The sequence below is a fragment of the Castanea sativa genome, chromosome 11 (genome assembly GCF_040712315.1).
Source record: "Castanea sativa cultivar Marrone di Chiusa Pesio chromosome 11, ASM4071231v1".
Taxonomy (NCBI): Eukaryota; Viridiplantae; Streptophyta; class Magnoliopsida; order Fagales; family Fagaceae; genus Castanea; species Castanea sativa.
In genome coordinates, this window is record NC_134023.1 from 64,060,303 (window position 1) to 64,078,943 (window position 18,641).

Genomic DNA, 18,641 nt, shown 5'->3' on the forward strand with positions numbered 1-18,641 from the left:
TCATGCATCTCGATCATGCTGCCAACTAAAAGAGAGGATGCATACAGATGTGATTCACAGGAGATTTGTGGGGGCCAAAGAAGATTTAATGGACTTTTTTGGAATTTAATTGTAAAATAATCAATTTTTTAAGCATATATATATATATATATATATATATATATATATAGAGGATCAGTTAATATGTATCAGAGGCACGCTATTTATTTTTTAAAACATTTTATGAAAAATTGTAAAAATTGTAAAAAATTTTCAATTCTTGATATATTTTTTTTAAAAAATAATATACTATCGTGTACACCCAACTTGTCACTTTCAAAATATAGAGAGACCCATCATGACATCACCATTGTTGTGACAGGTTTAATGCACCTAACCTCTCACCTTCAAAATAGATACATATTATGATTATGATAGGTTTAGGGCACTAGACCCAAACCAATTTAGCTCCATAAACTTAGGATTTGGATCAGGTGTAATAGCTAGGGTATTGCACCTGGTGCAATTCACCCATTTCTTCTCACAATTTTTTTTATTTTTTTTACTTCTTAACTTTAACTCTTTAACTCTCTTTTAATATATTTTATTTAATGGTTGAGATTGAAAATTACTTTTTCAACCTTCAATTTCAACCCTTGATTACAATTGCACCAGGTGCAATATCCTAGGTATTGCACCTGATCTGAATCCATAAACTTATGAGTGATCTGATTCGCCCGTTCACCTTCAGTATTCAACATTACTACATAACGTGTGCCCCCTAGTACTCTTTCAATAAATGACTTGTCTCCAGTAAACTTGAAACAATAACGAAATATTATTGTTTTCAAGAAGTGAATGATCTGTATCGTTCAATAAAAGACCAAGAAATTATATAAGAGGGTACTGTTTAAACACGAGAGACAAGTCTCGGTACATGACTTTGACAACCTTCAGGTCAGGGTCAGAAAATGAAAAGATTTGCTAGGCAAACTTTCTTAGCAGAGAAAAAAAAAAGGTCTAGGCACTAGGTACTTGATTTTGAGTTTTTGACCATCATTTAACTGTTTAACCAGTAAATTTTTTTTAATTATTAAATAAAAAATTTGTAATTTTAATTCTATCTATGTTAAAAATTGATTGATATCTTAATTTTATGATATAAGAGCGAACGTCATAAGTTGAAATTTTTTTAAAATAAAAAATATGAGATGAGATGTTAAGAATTTTACCACTTTACTAATTTTTATTTGAGACTAGTTTCCTTAAAATATTTGTTAATGGACCATTATCTACTTTTATGGAAGCTATTAAAAAAATTAATTACTTTTTTTCTTTTTTCATAACAAGCTTTTAAAATTTTTTCCCCTTAAAAAAATGTTTTAAATTTATTTCCAAAACAAACACCTTTAAGAAATTTATTAACTGTTTTCTCAAAAAAAAAAAAAAAAATATATATATATATATATATATTTAGAGAGTTTCAATTTACGTCGTCCGCTCCTAATGATAGTATTTTATCATCAAACCAAAATAACAATTAGTTTTTGGTATAGGCAGAGATTGAACTCTATGTCTTTTATACAACCATCATAAACTTCACCAATTAAACTATCTGAAAACAGCTATATATTTGTTACCTTTTCTCCTTGTGTGTTACACGGCTGCTCACATTTCCCAATTCTCATTGGAAATAACCCCTTAGTAATTGACTAAAAAATCATATTATTGATACATGAGTGACATTTTTTTTTTTGCTAAATACCTGAGTGACATATTTTCATATAATAAAAGAAATTTTATTACAATAAATATAAATTAAAGCTGGCCAGCTGTAACTTATAACTGACCTTCCTAGATTGACAAGAAAAGGTATATTCAAAAAGCAAAACCCAGAAATATTCCTGCTTTTAATTGTATCGTTTTTTTTTTTTTTTTTGAGAACGTAATTGTATCGTTTTGTTATCAAGAGAAGGTATAAATGATTAATTAGTAATTCTACCACCTCAGGTTTTATCATTTTCTATCAAACGTCACCTATTATTATTATAAATTTCACCATTCTAACTTACATTTTCCGAAATATACAGTCCGCAAACTTTTTCTTTGAGAAGAAAATACAATTATCGCTCATGACTTATGAGTACAAAATGACCATAAAAAGGAGTTGTGTAGCAACAACATTTTCCTACTATCAAATGTAGGTCAAAATATGACACCCCTCTAAATAGCTTAACCCTATCCTTTAATCCCTATGTTTGAAAATCTAATACTCTTCCCTTCCAAAAAAAGGTAGTATATGCTAAATTGATAAATTCAATATGTGTAACATACCAACATCTCTTTTACAACATATAAACATCATACTATGCTTATGGGAAACAGATGTGGTAGATATCTATGTCGAGCCGAATGAAAATTATTTGTACCACTTCTTGTATTTCAAATATACATTAAATAAGAGGTACATTACTTAAATCTCTTCTCCTTTCGTTCCAAACATATCCTAAAAAAATGCGCTAAGTAGCATTCTTCAAAAACTCGCCTAATGCCCTGTACTCTTCAAAAGCCCGAACACTAGCCTTAAACTGGAGGAATGGTGGGAAAAACAGCCAAAATGCGGTAATGAACACAAATCCAATTGCCAAAGGCCCCAAAATCAGCCGTGGCAACTGCCACCCGCCAATAAAAACCACCGTCTTCAAGACAACCTCAACAACCAAACACAAAACCAAGTAAGAGGAAGAACCAAGTGACCTCCCACGAAGGACTCACACTTCCCAATTAGTAGAAAATAAGCTCATGCATAATCCCTGACACAACAAACGTGGCGAAGACAACAGTGAGTGGGGCCCACTTTTTGTTGATGCCATGTTTCACAAGGGCAAGTCGGGTGGGATTGTATACGATGATGCGTAGCATATTGGTGACCATAAACTATCCCAAAAGTCTTGTAGTGAAGTGGAGAGGTATGCATGGCTCATTGAATTGTGGCTCAAGCTCCATTCCTAATAGGACTCAAGCCAAGGTTGCCACAATGGCTAGGATGAACTGAGGAGAAAATATATGTAAAAGCAATAAAGAATCAATAGGACTTTTGGGTGCATATGGTCACTATAGTCATTTAAAAGTGTCAAAATGGCCAAAAGAACACCCTTTACTGCATAATTAAGAAGGAAGATATGCCCTTCTTGAGTTTTTTTGGATGTTGGGTTTTCTTTGTAGTGCTAGGAGTGAATTGTTTCACATGATACTTGGTAGGGTTGAGCAATTTGAGTAGTGGTTTTCCAACGAATGTGTTATGACCACGATGATAGCTCTATCAAAGTCTAGTGGTACATGTGATATTACTTATTGTCATCACATGTCATGTAATTGATGAATCCACACTAAAGACTTTTTTTTTTTTTAATACACTAAAGAGAGGAGGCATAGTTGCATATAGATGTTTCATAGGATATCTATCACCTTCAACCATGATCTCCAAGGCCAAAAAAAGATTTAATGGATTTTTAACTGGGATTTAATTGTGGAACCAAATCGTAGACACCTAAAACCTGTGGTGATGGAATTGGTTCACCTTCAGTATTCAACATTAACTACACTGGCCCCTGGTTTTCAATAAACAGCTTAGTCTCAAGTAAACTTAGAAACAATCACACAAACTATTTTTGTTTTCAAGAAGTGAGTGATTTGTATCATTCAATAAGACCAAGAAATTTAAAAGAGGGTATTGTTTAAACACGAGGAGAAAATACAAGGTGTTTTAGATGCATGCATCCTCCTACTCACATGAGGGTGAGTCTTACACTTGTAGGGCCCACCCTCACGTGAGTGTGAGGATGCATGCATCTGAAACACCTAATACCACATCTAAACATGAGAGACAATTCTCAATACTTGACTTTGACAACTTGCATGGCTAGAAAATGAAAAGATTTACTAGCGACAAACTTTTTTCTAGCAGAAAAAAACAAGTTTTGGTATTTGATTTTGAGATTTTGAACAACTTTTAGGTGAGATAAGATGTTGAATAATTTTCCACTTTACTAATTTTTATTTGGATCTCACTAAAGGATATATTATGATATTTATTAATAGACCATTTAACACCCACTTTTATGAAAAATATAAAAAATTGTTTAAAAATTATTATTTTTCTTTTTCTATTAAATTTTTTTTAAAATATTTCCTAAACTAATATATTTGGACATTTGTTAACTTTTTCCTTTGTATTTATAACCGCAACTCACATTTCCCAATTCCCATAAGAAATGACTAGTAATTGACTTACAAATCATATTATAGATACCTGGATGACATTTTTCATATAATAAAAGATATTTTATTACAATAAATTAAAGCTGGCCAGTTGTAACTTATAAATATTTGACCTTCCCTAGATTGACAAGAAAAGGTATCAAAAAAGACACAAAAAATATTCCTGCTTTTAATTGTGTCGTTTGACATCAAGAAAGGTACAATTGTTTTTTTTTTCTTTTTTTTTCTTTTTTTGAGCATCAGGTACAATTGATTAATTAGTAATTCTACCACCGCCGGTTTTATCAATTTCTATATCGAAGGACGCCACCTACTATTATTATATTCTAGTCAAAATAAATTTCACCATTCTAACTTTACATTTTCCGAAATATACAGTCCACAAACTTTTTCGTTGAGAAGAAAATACAACTATATATCACTCATGACACCTGAGTACAAAATGACCATAACAAGGAGTTGTGTATCAACAACATTTTCCTACTTTCAAACGTAGTACAAAAAAATTATGATACCACTCTAAATAGCTTAACCTACCCTATTTAAAAATTCAATATATATAACATCTTTTTCACAATATATAAACATCGTAACCATTTGTAATTTACATGCTATGTCAATCGGATTCAGATCCTCTAAATTTCTTAGGGTACTCTACCAAGTAAATTTCATTAAATCTTAGTCATTCTTAAATGATTTAATGGTTTAAATTCTGCCATGTTAGCATTCCATTAACAATAATCTTAATTGTTTTGTTTACAACATTATTTTATTATTTTAAGAATATTATTCGTGGAATGCTGATATGACAAAATTTAAACCATTAAATCATTAAAAAGTGATTAAGATTTAATGAAATCTACTGGTAGAGTACCCTAGGAAATCTAGAAAATCTGAAAGTGTAGTAGATATCTATATCAAGCCGAATAAAAATTATTTGTACCACCTCTTATATTCCAAATATACCTTAAATATGAGGTATATTACATGTATTAGATACATAAAACTCTTCAATATCTTCTTTTTCTCTTTTCGTTCCAAACATACCCTAAATTAATGAGCGAGTAACATTCTTCAGAAACTCGCCTAATAACGCATACTCTTCAAAAGCCCGAACATCAGCCTTAAACTGGAGGAATGGAGGAAAAAATAGCCAAAATGAGGTAACGAACACGAATCCAATTGCCAAAGGCCCCGAAATCAGCCGTGGCAACTGCCACCCACCGGTAAAAACCACCGCCTTCAAGAAAAGTTCAACCACTAAACACAAACCGTGTAAGAGGAAGAACCAAGTCACCTCCCATGTGGGGCTCAAACGCCCCAAGTAGTAGAAAATAAGCTCATGCATGAACCCCGAAACAACAAACGTGGTAAAGACAGCAATGAGTGGGGCCCACTTCTTGTTAATGCCACGTGTCACAAGAGCATGTCGGGTGGGATTGTATACGGTGATGCGTAGCATATTGGTGACCATGAGATTCCATCTTTTACCCCAGAAGTCTTGTAGTGAAGTGGAGAGGTATGGCTCCTTGAACTGTGGTTCGAGCTCCATTCCTAGTAGGACTCGAGCCAGGGTTGCCACAATGGCTAAGATGAACTCGAGGAGAAAGTATATGTGAAAGCAATAGAGGATCAGTAGGACTTTTGGGTGCATATGATCACTATAGTCATATAAACATGCCAAAATGGCCAAAAGGACACCCTTTACTGCATAATTAAGAAGGGAGATATGACCTTCTTGGGTCTTTTTGGAAGTTGGGTTTTCTTTGTTTTGGCCATTTAGATGTGACAATGGTGGATTTTTGGGCTTCTCTATTGGTTTTTGAGGTGGGTTTTCTTTACTATGGCCATTTTGTGACTCTAGTGGAAAAGGGTTTACCTTGCTTGAGGTGTTTTGAGGTTTTGGGGGTGTGCTTTGTTGGATCTTGATGGGAAAGCAAGCAAGAGCAAGAAAGTGTCCAAGAGAGATTGATGGGTCAGAACACAAAGGGCCTTTACCAAAAGCAAAGAGTAAGAGCTTGAAATTGGCAAGCCAAGCTATGAAAAACGCAGTTACGCCTCCAAGATGAATGGAATGGAGGTCAAGAGGAAGGAAGAGAAAGAGGCAAACAACAGGGAGAACACAGAGGAGTCTTGAAAGACCTTTGGAGACTTTCTTACTAATTGTGTAGCAATAAGAAAGACATACGAAGACTGAGAGCCATACCTTTATGAAATTGTATATCTCACCTTCCATTGCTCTCTTGGGGCTCTCTTTCCTGCTTGTTCTTGATATCTGCAGTGTTTGTGGTGAAGAAATCAATGAGATCCAGGACACAGAGCTCAGAAAAAGTGTTTGATGTACACAAATAAAGACGGCTAAAGACTAGATGTTCTATCATTTTTTATTATTATAAAATATTGGGCCAATAAAGATTGACCGTGGAAAATGATAGCCTTAAAGTGCTTTTGTTCGGTGGAATAAAAAAAAATAAAACAGTTTTGATAGTTCTTTTTCTTCAGCCTAAAAAAATATTTTTTAATTCAGGTTTATTAGGCCTTTTTAACCTTTAAAAAGTAATGACTTGTGGCAGCAACTTCTTTTTTTTTTTTTTGGCAATACTGTGGCTTCGAACGAAGTTGCTGCCACAATTATTACCAAATGCGTTGCACCAGTTTCATGTAATAGCCTACATAAAACTGTGCATTTTAATTTACATCAGCTTTATGTAATGGACTACATAAAACTGTGCACTTTAAACATCATATCTGCACATGGTGCACAGAAAGTAAATGAGAGCCGAATAAATTAAGAACTTTTGTATGTCGACGTATTAGCTCTTCTCCTTTTTTAAGAAAACTAGATTCAAATCCTTCTCTCTTTTGTTGAATGTATTTGGTTATTGGAATTAAACTTTAGGTTCCCGAAAAGAATCCAGGATTGATGTTTAACACAAGGATAAATTGACCCTTTCAAGCTTACTCTAATGGTGGAATAGAGTTAATCCTTGTCTACAATAGTTGTGTAAGGCCTATATACTCGTAAATTCCCTCAAAACAAGGGCAATGGTGAAGAAAAAAATCGACCATATGACATGTCTGTGTGCCAAAAGGGTAGTAGGTAATGTATCTCCTAGTACTTAACCACAGTAATAACCTATTCTCAGGAAGAATTAGGAGTATATATGATCTTCCCAAGGTAATGATAGCAAAATTGGACAGAAACTGTGATACCAAGAAGATTTAGTAAGCATCCATCTAGGCCCAAGAACTGTTGGGCTTGTGGACAGCCTCAACCCTTGGGAGGATTTGAGTCTGGAAAACAAATACCAAAAATAATAATAATAATAATAATACAAGAACCAAAAAGTAGAGGGGAAAACAAAAGAAAACTGTTACACAAGCAATGATTTGTTAAAAAGGAACATATTCAAAGCTCACACGTGGATGAATGGGCAACAAGTTTTGGATTTGAATCCAAACAATGAGGGACATGAAAAAGTTTTTGGAGAGAGCCAGGAGCCGAGGATTACCTTCTATTTTGTAGTATAGAAAAAGACAAATAAAGGTGAAAGTTAAAAATCTAGAGTAAATCGATGGTACCTCCTTTTTACAAAGGAAGTTTCTTTGCCATCCGAATAAAGGCCCACATTCTGCTCTCATAACTCCAGACTTTGGGTCATTTCAAAGCACTAACAAACAGTTAAAACACCAAACTCAGAGGTAATACTTACATACTTTGGAAGCATTGCTCCCTCCTTTCATATAAGTGGACTCATGATGGGATCCACATGTGGAGCCACCCCTCATTTGAGAGAAGGAAGCATTGCTCCCGGACTATCTAATAATTTTCTCCAAACAAGATACACCCGTAACGAATCTCCTAATGCATGGTTTATGTTTTATGGCCAAATGACAATTTATGTGGATGTGGGGAAGTGGTTCCCAGTACTAGTTATAACTATTTGAAAGAGAGATCATGGCCCAAGTGTCAAAGCAGTGTATCATATCTTAATTTACTAATAGTAAGAATTTGGGAGAAGGATATGGATATTCATTTTTCTTTTATCAGATAACCATTTAACTAATGAACAAAACAAAAAATTTCAGCTTCAAAACAGAACAATACTAGAATAAATGTCTTAGTTCAAGGCTTAGGATCTATGGTTTCGGACACACTGACATTTAATGATGACAACCCAACAGTATCAGGGCTCTTGAGTTGATCTAGCTGTTTCTGACCACGGCGAAGTAAGTACTCAATGTAGAGGAAATTTTTCCGATCTACCTGCTTGGAATTACGGCGGAACTCACCTGACACAATTGATTCAATCTTATGTCGATCTTCAGCAGATTTGGAACGAGCTGCCCTCAAAAACCCTCTATATAGACTAAGTACTTGCTTCTGCATTCCAGAAAGCTTTGGACTGCTAGAGGCTCCCATAGCATCTTCTCGTTAAGTTTGCAATTGGATATGCCTTCTGAACAACAAGAAAAGGAATTTATGAACTTTCTATACTCACAGGCAACATAAAACAGTATTTATTCGTAAAACTTAAAACGAAAATAACCAAAACTATATTTTGAGGAACACAAGAAACAGAAGCATGTTTGTAAGCAAAGTGAAGAGACATCTTGCTTCTCACTTTCAAAATGATTATAAGAGAAAAGGAGACAAATATGATAGGAGAAGAAAAAACTATACAAAGTGGTTATCATATCAGTACATGCACATGCAAGAGTTAAAACAAAAGAGTAAATTCTGAGTATGGTCACAAATTCAAATAGAAATTGCTAATTTAGGTAATGCAAAGTATCAAGTCGCATTTCCCATCACATAAAAGAAGATAAGACACAAAATTGTTCTACATGTAGTACTCGGATATTATGACTTTCAGAAATAATTTCTCTTCATGATCTTAAGACATCCTAACAACGAGGAATCCAGTAAAAATACAGTTTGAAAGAATTGCTAACCAAAATAAAAAATTGGAACAACTGAAGGAAAAACAGAAAGACTTCTGGAAATCTTATTAAGAATTTATATGCAAGTCAAAGATTTTTATAAAGACTCAAAACTCATGGCTAAAGATGCATCAATCAAGGGAAAATAATTAAACCTTGATTACAGCTCATTTGTATATGAATTTGGGTAGAAAAAGCAAACTGGAAACTTTTTTTCTTAACTTGAGACAACCACTTTTTCATGCATGGGAGTAAAGAATTGATGGAGGCGGATTGCACGTGTTTTGGCTAGTAGTTTGTGCATCTACCAAAAGAGAAAGTAAGACCTAAGAGCACCTTCAAGAAAAAATGCACTAGTCTCCTTAAATGTTCTACTGGAAACAACCATGTATCAACTTAATGGGAGGAGAATACCATTGAGGAAATTATGAGGGACAACATGTATAAAATAAATAAAATTACTTCTGAACTTTTATATTGCACCTCAAATGGATAGTTGTATGTACAAGGGCATCAATGAAAAAACACAGGCAACATCTACTGTGCCAAAATGCAAGCACGCAATACATCCTATCTAAAATTAGACAATAAATCTATCAACAGTGCTACCGACACACAAAAATTCAAAAAAAAAAAAATTACAACATCTGAGGTGGCTGATCATGATTAGTGAAACATCATTTCACATAAATTACCACCAACGTCACTTTATTGTACACCAATCAAAACCAACCAGGCAGTCACCTCAGCAGTTATGAATTTTATTATCTAGACTTATTGAAAATCTATAACCTCAGTGTGCCAGACAAACAATATGAGCACTAAAAGCTTTCAAACATCCAATTGTCATTGTCAAAAAATACCATGCAAGATTAGGATCATCAAAACACATGAAAGACAAGTAATGGAAGAACCAGCAAAAAGCATTGGGGTTACAGCAGCCACCATCTTGTGTCTTCAAATCACAAAATGTTAAATGTCCATAGAGGACTTTCCTCAAACACATGGTGCGCTTGACATACCCACATACAGAAACACCTATAAACACTCATTCATACATGCATACACACCTACACATATACCTACACAGCATTTCAAATCAGACCCAGAAGCTAATTTGTTCTATTTTTTAGGAAACTGATGTGTTTATGCCAAAACGGTAGCTGAAACAAACTCCCATCAACCAAGCAACAGCAATAACAAGGCAATGACTTAAAAAATTACCACTCTGTTTGATTGGTAGTAAAGGGTCATATTACAATAGAAAATATACAATTTTTAACGTTAACTTGTTTGTTAAATCAAAGGAAAAGAAAAACAGACACGTATGAATCTGATCAAATGTAAATGGGAGTTTTCAGACGCAAAAAATAGGATTTATAAATCATAGTATAACTACCAAAAATATTTTGGAATCAAAATCATCATGCTCAAAATTCATAAATGGCAGTGTAGTGAGTAGTGTGAAGAAAATACCTGTAAAATGAGACACTCAGCAAGAGAAAGAAAGAAACTGGGAATGGAAGCCATTAAAGAGCATATTGAACTTGGACACGTGTCTGAGGATTGTAGAAGCATTGATTACTAGGTAGCTGTGTCTATGGTTTACCCATGAGAATTCCAATGTAGAAACCAACCCAATTCAAATGGGCTTAGAATTCTTATGGGCTGATTATGTTGATGGATTGGGCCTTAAATGTTTTGTGTTTGACAAAAAATTTGTCAATTATTCTTTCTTTTTCTTTTTTCAGAAGTAGACTTCATCAACCATCTAAAACATTAAAAATTATTGCAATTCACATCATTGTCCCTAAATTATATTAAAATTTTGTAATTTTATTAAAATAAATTTCAAAATATCAAAATAATTAAAATAATGATAAATAAAATAAACTTTTATATATCGGTTGGGTTAAGTTCGGATTGTGTTGAAAAAAAATATATCAACCCTTCCCAACCCAACCCAAATCTCAAAAAAAAAAAAAATCAACCTAATCTAACTACCACGAAAAACCAACCCAATATGTTGAGTTAAGTTGAATTAAGTTGGTTTTTTCGAATTAGTGGGTTAAAGATATGTTCACATAAGAATGGATGATAATTATCTTGCTCCCATACTAGCTTGGAGAGCTTTAACAATTGAAGGATGTAATATGTGATTTGATACATTCTTTAAGTATTAGAGGCACAATAAGATCTCACATCATCCTAATTTTGAGTTGCGGTGGGTTTAAGTTTATTTTATTTTGATTTATTATATGTTGACACTTTTGTTTAGTGTGAAAATATTGTAAGATTTGATTATATACATAAAATAACTCGTTTAAATAATGTACTACAAAACGATAGCATTAAGTAAAAAAAATTTAAAAAAAAAAAGGATAAAACTACTTGATTCTTTTTCTTGTTTTTTTTTTTTTTTTTAAAGACTCACCTCTTCCTGTAGGCAGATGAACAGTTGGGCTTGTGGACAACCTCGAGAAGATTTAAGGCTGGCTGGATAACATTTTGTTTGATTACTATGGTCTATGGCCCATAGGCCAAATAAACCCCACTCCCACCCTGTCCAAAAAGGATGGAGAGAGAGAGCCATAGAAATTAACAAAACAAAAACCAAAAGAAGAAACAAGAACCAAAAGACAAAAGAAGAAAACAAAACAAAATATTACATAAGCAATGACAAATTAAAAAGTAACATATTCAAAACTCAAAGATGGGTGGGTTATAGGCTTATAGCCATCAATAACATCAACAAATAAAGCTCCCAAGATATTTAAAGACACTCACGGATGGATGGGCAACAAGTTATGGACTTTTTTGCTAAACAACAAGTTTATAAATGGACTTCAAACCAAACAATAATGGACAGAAATAAGTTTTTTTGGGAGGACTAGGAGCCTAGGATTACATTCAATTATGTAGTGTAAAAAGGCAAATAAAAGTGAAAGTGATAGTGAAAAACCTAGGGTAGCTCAATGGTTACCTCCTTTACACAAACGAAGTTTCTTTGCCACCCAAGTAAAGGTAAAGGCCCACATGACTTGGCATTGTGCTTCTCATAACTTAAAAGAAAAGGGTCATTTCAAGGGAAATATTCAACACCAAACAAAACAAGCACCCAATAAAGAACCTCATGAATGGTCCATGTTTTATAGCCAAACCTCAATTAATGTGGATGTATATTTGTGGGCATATATGTGGTCCTTGGAGCCAATTATAACTGTATGAAAAGAGAGATCATATTTCATTACCCATGGAGGGTAAGATGCATATTTCAGGTGCGGTGTGGTGCTGGTGCCCCCCTTGAAAGGCACGTTTAGCCCATTTTTGTTTGGTGTGTGGCAAATATGTAGGTGTCTTTTTTTTAAGGTATAAAGAGGTAGATGTATGTTATAATGTTTTGGGAACCATGTGATAGTGACCATATGTTTTAGCAAATAAAAGTGAAAAAATAATGATGTGGTACATTTTCAATGGAAAAACCACTTTCAGAATCCAACCCTACAAGAAAATTCACTGCAAAAGAATAATTATAAAAGCATATACTTACAAAACTTAGTAGCACTAAACTCTCTATGTAACCTCTGCAAACGCCATATTTATTTCCTACCGCAGTCATCCTAGAAATTTTTGGTTACGTAAGGATCTTTTCCACGGATGAACCTCATCCACATGAATCACTTATAGCATTTCAAGGGACTTCTCAAAGATTTGCTTCCATGAACTAACTAAAAAGAATATTTATGGTTTTAAAGAAAGGTTTGAGGCTCAAGGTATATAAAGAACACTTGTAACTTATTATTCTCGTTTTTTTGGATCAAAGCAAAAGGATGAATATATGTTTTCAAGATCTACTTAGTGTGATTGCCTAAAAATTACTCACTCTTTGAAAAATTCTTAGACACTCCTAGAGAACGGAGAAATTGTGGTCTCTCCTCTCATATTCATGGTAGAACTTACCATAAATTTAATGAGTGACTCCACCATAAATGTGAGAGACGTGAGTACCATTCTCCATATTCCGGGAGTATCTAGGAATTACACATTGCTCTCTCATTGATAAACCATGCTTAATATGCCTTATATAGTAGGTTTAGGTTAGGCACAAACATGTTTTCTAGCATAATTCAGAATTATAGACCAAACGATTTTGCTTAAGCGGGGGTAAAGCAAAATACTAGTGAGTAAAGAAAAATACTAGAAATTTTTTTTTCTGCTTTTAATGTTAAACTTGAGCAAGCTTGGTTTCTCTTGAGCGAAACAAAAAAATCAAAACTCTTCAACAAGTTCTTAATTTAATTCTAATCAATCTCAAATACAAAAAATTCAATGCTTTTGTACTAATTTTGTCATTGGAATAAGCCAACACTAGATTCTAACAAACACATTAGTTTTTCATGAAGCCTAACAAACCTAGCATGAGAAACTTCACTAATTAAATTGATGTTAAAATTGTTGAGCACTAAGCTTTAAGTTTCCAAATCTATTATCCATTTCAGAATTAAAATTCATTAATTTAAATTTTCAATTAAAGAGTATTTTAAAATATTTAGTAAGACTTTTTCTTTTCTTTTTTTTCTTTTGTTTTCCAACAGGTTGTGGAGAGATTTTCCATTACAAGTATTTTGGTGCTTGATAAACTTTGCACTATTATTTTAAAATTTTCATTTATGTTTTTACTAATCATAGTTAAACTTTAGTAAAGAGAATTTTATAGATATTTAGAATATTCTGTTACTAATATATACAAATGATGAGAAATATTATTTTCTTCAAAGTTTAAGAGAGAGGAAAGTTACCACCACACACCTTTGATGCGATGGTCACTCCATAAGTATAAGTACTTGTGGAGTGTGGGAGGCAAAGACCGAGGTTTAAGTCTCTAGGAGGGAGCTTCACACACATATACACTTAGATTAGGCTAGAGTAGAATTTTATCTTGTATGAAAAAAAAAAAAAAAAAAAAAGGGGGAGTGGGGGGGGGGGGGGGGGGGGGGGAGTTTATAGTAATGTCATTCCTCCGAATCTCACAAGGAATTAGAGTATTAATTACTCCAAAAATTAGAGTATTAATTACTCCAAAAATTGAGTCAACTATCAGAAAACGTCTTCGGTTTGAAAAAAAAAAACTGTTAATCTAAGATTAATTAAAAATGCAAATTTCTACCTACTTTTTAGTTTCTGACTCAACCTTCGATTGACTTTGTGCTTCACCGCCTACCAGGACTCAGAAGTTGCCGGTGCAGACAGTATATGCCCTAGGCATACGCATGCAAAGACTTAACAAAGCTATCACCATTAGACTTTTAGTAATAGGATATTAGGATCCAAAGAGTTGACCAATGCTTTAATACCATTTTCTTTCTCTTTTTCTAATTGTGTCTAATGGAAGTATCATTAGGACTTCACACAACCTTTTACTAATCTATATTTCCAATTTTCACCCAAAAAAAATATAAATAAATAAAAAATTCTTTTAATAACTACATTAATCTTATTTTAAAATAAAATAGGATAATGGGTTTTAGAGGGATGGAAAGCCTGGAATCACCTTAAAATATTAGCCTTATTAATTAGGGTTAAGAATATATACTTAAAAAATAAAAATAACAAATGTATGTTTGGAAGTTAGAGAGAGAGGAAATAAAAAGGTTAGTACTCAGTACCAATATAATACATAAAAGGAGTTTTTATTTTACCTTCACAATTTGTTTCAACATCCCTTCTCTCATAGAATGAGATGCATTCTAATGAGGTAAAAAATAAATGTATCAATCTATTAATTCTTTGTTGTTAACTCCATTGACATATAATAATTCTGGAAGATAAAATGACAATTATATTTATTGTAAACTAACATCCTTCTTCTCTTATCTTATATTGTCAAATCATTTCATACATCCCAGTATACTACACTTTCATCTCGTATAAATGTGTATAAATTAAAATGTTTCAATAGTTATAATAGAAGGGGGCGATGATTTAAACTCTAATTTTACTCATTAAAAAACGAGGAGAAATGAGAAGGTCTTAAAGAAACTAACAGACTTGGAAACCTTATAATAGGATAGTTTTCTGCATTTTCTTATGTTTGATAGTTTCAAAAAAAAAAAAAAGGTTAAAGGAAAATTCTCTCCTAACTTCTCTTATTTAGCTTGGCATGAGACAAGAATAACCTTATCTCATGTGAAGCTAAAAAAGAAAAATAACTTTATCTCACACAAAACTAAATAAGGACCTTAAAAAATAATTTTCTAACTCTTTTTAAGGTCACTACCAAATATAGAAACTAAAAGACTCTAAAAAATAAGAATAATGCTAGAAATACAAACTTTTTTTATAAAAAATTTTACAAACTGCTGATGTGGTGAGTGGTTATTGGTAAATAAAAAAATGATATTAATAGTGGGTCTAGATGGAAACCAATAATAAATTTGACACATCAACAATTTGTAAAAATATTATAAAATAGTTTGTGATAGAAGCATTACTCAAAAATTAAAACTTTACATTAATTGGAACAAAGTCAAACTTTGACCCAAAAAAAGACTTTTAGAGTTAGAAAATACTAACAATTACAAGTATTATATTAGACAAATGTTATGTACAGAAAGTTTTCAGAATAATTCTACCACAAATTCTATCCACAAATTCTATATAATAAATTGTTTCAGGCTATTATTAGTAAATTGAAAAGTCAGAGTCTATTATTAGTAATTAAAAAGTCATAAAAAGTCATTTTAATGATAAATTCAAATTAAAATTAATAAAAACTTACTACCTAAAATTTACTATAAAAATATTTTAAAAAATTATAGATGTAACACTTCTTATTATATTGTCCTCTAAACATACGCATAATTGCATATACATCACCAATATTTTATACTTTATAGTTCTAATCAAATCAAATATTTTTCTTTTTCTTAAACTATCCCAAAAAAAAAAAAAAACCCAATATTTTATAGTGCATTATTTACATTTTACACCATTGGGATTCCAATTTGGTGGGCTCCAAAGTCACCACCCAAACAATCCGCCACTCATCCCTTACAAATCTCTCTCTCTAAAAATAAATGCAGAACCCACACATATAACAGTTGTATATCTTCCAATCCCAACAACAACATCTGCACTGCCAAAACCAAAAAAACCTTAAAAACTGTCTTCACTTTTCCCTCTTCTTCTTCATCTTATGTTAACCAAAGACCACACCTTTTAGATTCACGTATTAGAACCAGAACTAGACATCACAAAACCTCAAAGACCCAGTTAAAAAAACCAAAACTTTGATGGGCTATCTTTCTTGTAAAGCTGAATCAGCCATTTCCATCTCCAATTCCCACACCCCATCTGCAAGTTTTCCCAGCCCCACTCACAAAAAACCCATCAAGATCAAGCATTTTAACTACAGTGATCTTGAAGCTGCCACCAACAACTTCTCTGATCAAAAGCTATTGGGAAAAGGCAGCCATGGCTATGTCTACAAGGCCCTCATTCATGGCCGCCAAGTTGCTGTCAAGAAACCGTCTCGAACTCCTTCACTCAGACCAGATATGCCAGCCAGTGAGGTGGATAATGAGATTGAAATCTTGTCCAAAATCCACAGCCCAAGACTGGTAAATCTACTTGGTTTTACCACTGATTCTGAAAATAGACTTTTGGTGGTTGAATTCATGAGTAATGGTACTTTGTATGACATTCTTCATTCCACAACTCGACCTCCGGGTTGGGGTCGAAGAATTAGATTAGCTTTGCATACTGCTAAAGCCATTGACATTTTGCATGCATCAAACCCACCTGTAATTCATAGAGATATTAAGTCTGCTAATGTGTTAATAGATAGAAACCATAATGCTCGGTTGGGTGATTTTGGATTAGCACTTAGGTGTCATGTTGATGATTATAGACTAAGGTCCACACCCCCTGCTGGGACTATGGGGTATTTAGACCCTGGCTATGTGACCCCAGATAACTTGAGCACAAAGACTGATGTGTTTAGTTTTGGGATTTTGTTGTTGGAGATTATTAGTGGAAGGAAGGCTATTGATGTTGGGCATTCACCGCCTTCAATTGTGGATTGGGCAATCCCTCTTATAAAGAAAGGCAAGCTTTCTGCTGTTTATGATCCAAGGATTGAACTTCCTAAGGATTTGGTTGTGAGGAAGCAATTGGTAGTGATTGCCGGGAAGTGTGTGAGGTCGTGTAGGGAGAGGAGGCCGACAATGAAGGAGGTTGTTGGGTGGCTTAGTGGGTTGAGTAAATTGGTTCCACTTCACTCATGGAATGGTTTTAATAATCCGTGTATGATGGTAGAGAATGTTGGGGTTCCTGTGGGGGTGGGATTGAGAGATGTGAATTGGAGAGTGGAGAGTGTGCAAGGAGGGGATTTGGATGCTGTAGATGGGAAAGTTAGTAGGTTGTCAATGAGGAATTCGCGGAGAGTGTACTCTGATTTGGGTTTCAGGAGCAACTTGATGGAACTTATGGCTGGTCATGATGGGGAGGGTGATGAGGTTGAGCCTGGTTCTAAATCAGGGAATTGGAGTGCTAAATTAGGTAGTGGAAGATATTTCCACCGGAGTTGTGGTAATGAAAGCGATGTTCTCAATTTGAAGCAAAATCAATCAGCTGGGGAAGGTTCAGATAGATTTTCAAGAGAAGATGTAATATCTCGTTCGAATTTTAGTTCTCAGGCAGCTGAGGGTGTATCTAATTAATTGCAGAGCAATTCAACAATGGAGCAAAGCCCAGTCTTGTAAGCTTCTCTTGTTTGCAGATTACATTGATGTAGATTTGTTGGTAGCTCATTATTTGTGGATTTTACAAAATCAACCTATTCCATGTTGATTCAAATGTTTATGTGTTGTTTTATTCACATTTGTGGATAAAGGGTATATTGCTGATGTCCCCCTTATAGGTTGTTTATCCTTCTTTCTCATGCAATGTATGGAAAAAGGTTGCTGCTGAATACATATCAAAATCCATCCGTGGGCAGTAATCAGATTTTTGTACTCTTTTAATACAAACTGTAGTTCTGATACCTTTGTTATTTTTAATTTTGCATTTTATCCTTCTTTTCATGTAAACATAATTATTTAACGAAATGATTTGAATGAGTGGATAATCTTTCTTTGTTCCAAAATCTGGAGCCTGAAGATAAGTCTAAATTTTTTGACTTGCTAATCATAGACACGAGAAAAAACAATTGCACTGCATGTTTCCAGTCAGGCGTCACGGTCTAGCACATGACAGCTGTGCTTATATAATTCTGGTACTGAACTCTGTTCATTTCACACAAGCAACAGATAGAGCATTACTTTGGGTGGGATCCAAGCCTGAGAGCCCCCATGTGTTGTCCATGGTGTGCTTCTCAGAAAATATCTAGTTTATTTTGACCCATCTGCTCAAAGATAAGTATACAAATCAATGATGAC

At 33.6% G+C, this 18,641-nt stretch overlaps 3 protein-coding genes and 1 pseudogene across 4 annotated transcripts; 1 reads left to right on the forward strand and 3 right to left on the reverse strand.

Moving 5' to 3' along the window:
* Positions 1–2,498: 2,498 nt before the first annotated feature.
* LOC142616940 (acyl-CoA--sterol O-acyltransferase 1-like) lies at positions 2,499–3,575 on the reverse strand (annotated as a pseudogene).
* A 1,706-nt stretch (positions 3,576–5,281) lies between these two features.
* LOC142615241 (acyl-CoA--sterol O-acyltransferase 1-like) lies at positions 5,282–6,594 on the reverse strand. The gene has a single exon (XM_075787962.1). It carries the CDS (start codon positions 6,494–6,496, stop codon positions 5,309–5,311), a length of 1,188 nt encoding a protein of 395 aa, XP_075644077.1. The 5' UTR covers positions 6,497–6,594; the 3' UTR covers positions 5,282–5,308.
* A 1,692-nt stretch (positions 6,595–8,286) lies between these two features.
* On the reverse strand, positions 8,287–10,806 carry LOC142615401 (succinate dehydrogenase assembly factor 1, mitochondrial). 2 transcript variants are annotated; one of them, XM_075788150.1, is made up of 2 exons: positions 10,681–10,806; positions 8,287–8,720 (listed from the first exon to the last, which is right to left on the reverse strand). In XM_075788150.1, exon 2 carries the CDS (start codon positions 8,681–8,683, stop codon positions 8,387–8,389), a length of 297 nt encoding a protein of 98 aa, XP_075644265.1. In that variant the 5' UTR covers positions 8,684–8,720; positions 10,681–10,806; the 3' UTR covers positions 8,287–8,386. The 2 variants fall into 2 exon arrangements, with proteins under 2 accessions (XP_075644265.1, XP_075644266.1); XM_075788151.1 differs by lacking the exon at positions 10,681–10,806 and adding an exon at positions 9,427–9,444.
* Positions 10,807–16,238: 5,432 nt separating this feature from the next.
* LOC142614521 (serine/threonine-protein kinase-like protein At3g51990) lies at positions 16,239–18,344 on the forward strand. Its single transcript, XM_075787052.1, has one exon. It carries the CDS (start codon positions 16,497–16,499, stop codon positions 17,922–17,924), a length of 1,428 nt encoding a protein of 475 aa, XP_075643167.1. The 5' UTR covers positions 16,239–16,496; the 3' UTR covers positions 17,925–18,344.
* The last annotated feature ends 297 nt before the right edge of the window (positions 18,345–18,641 follow it).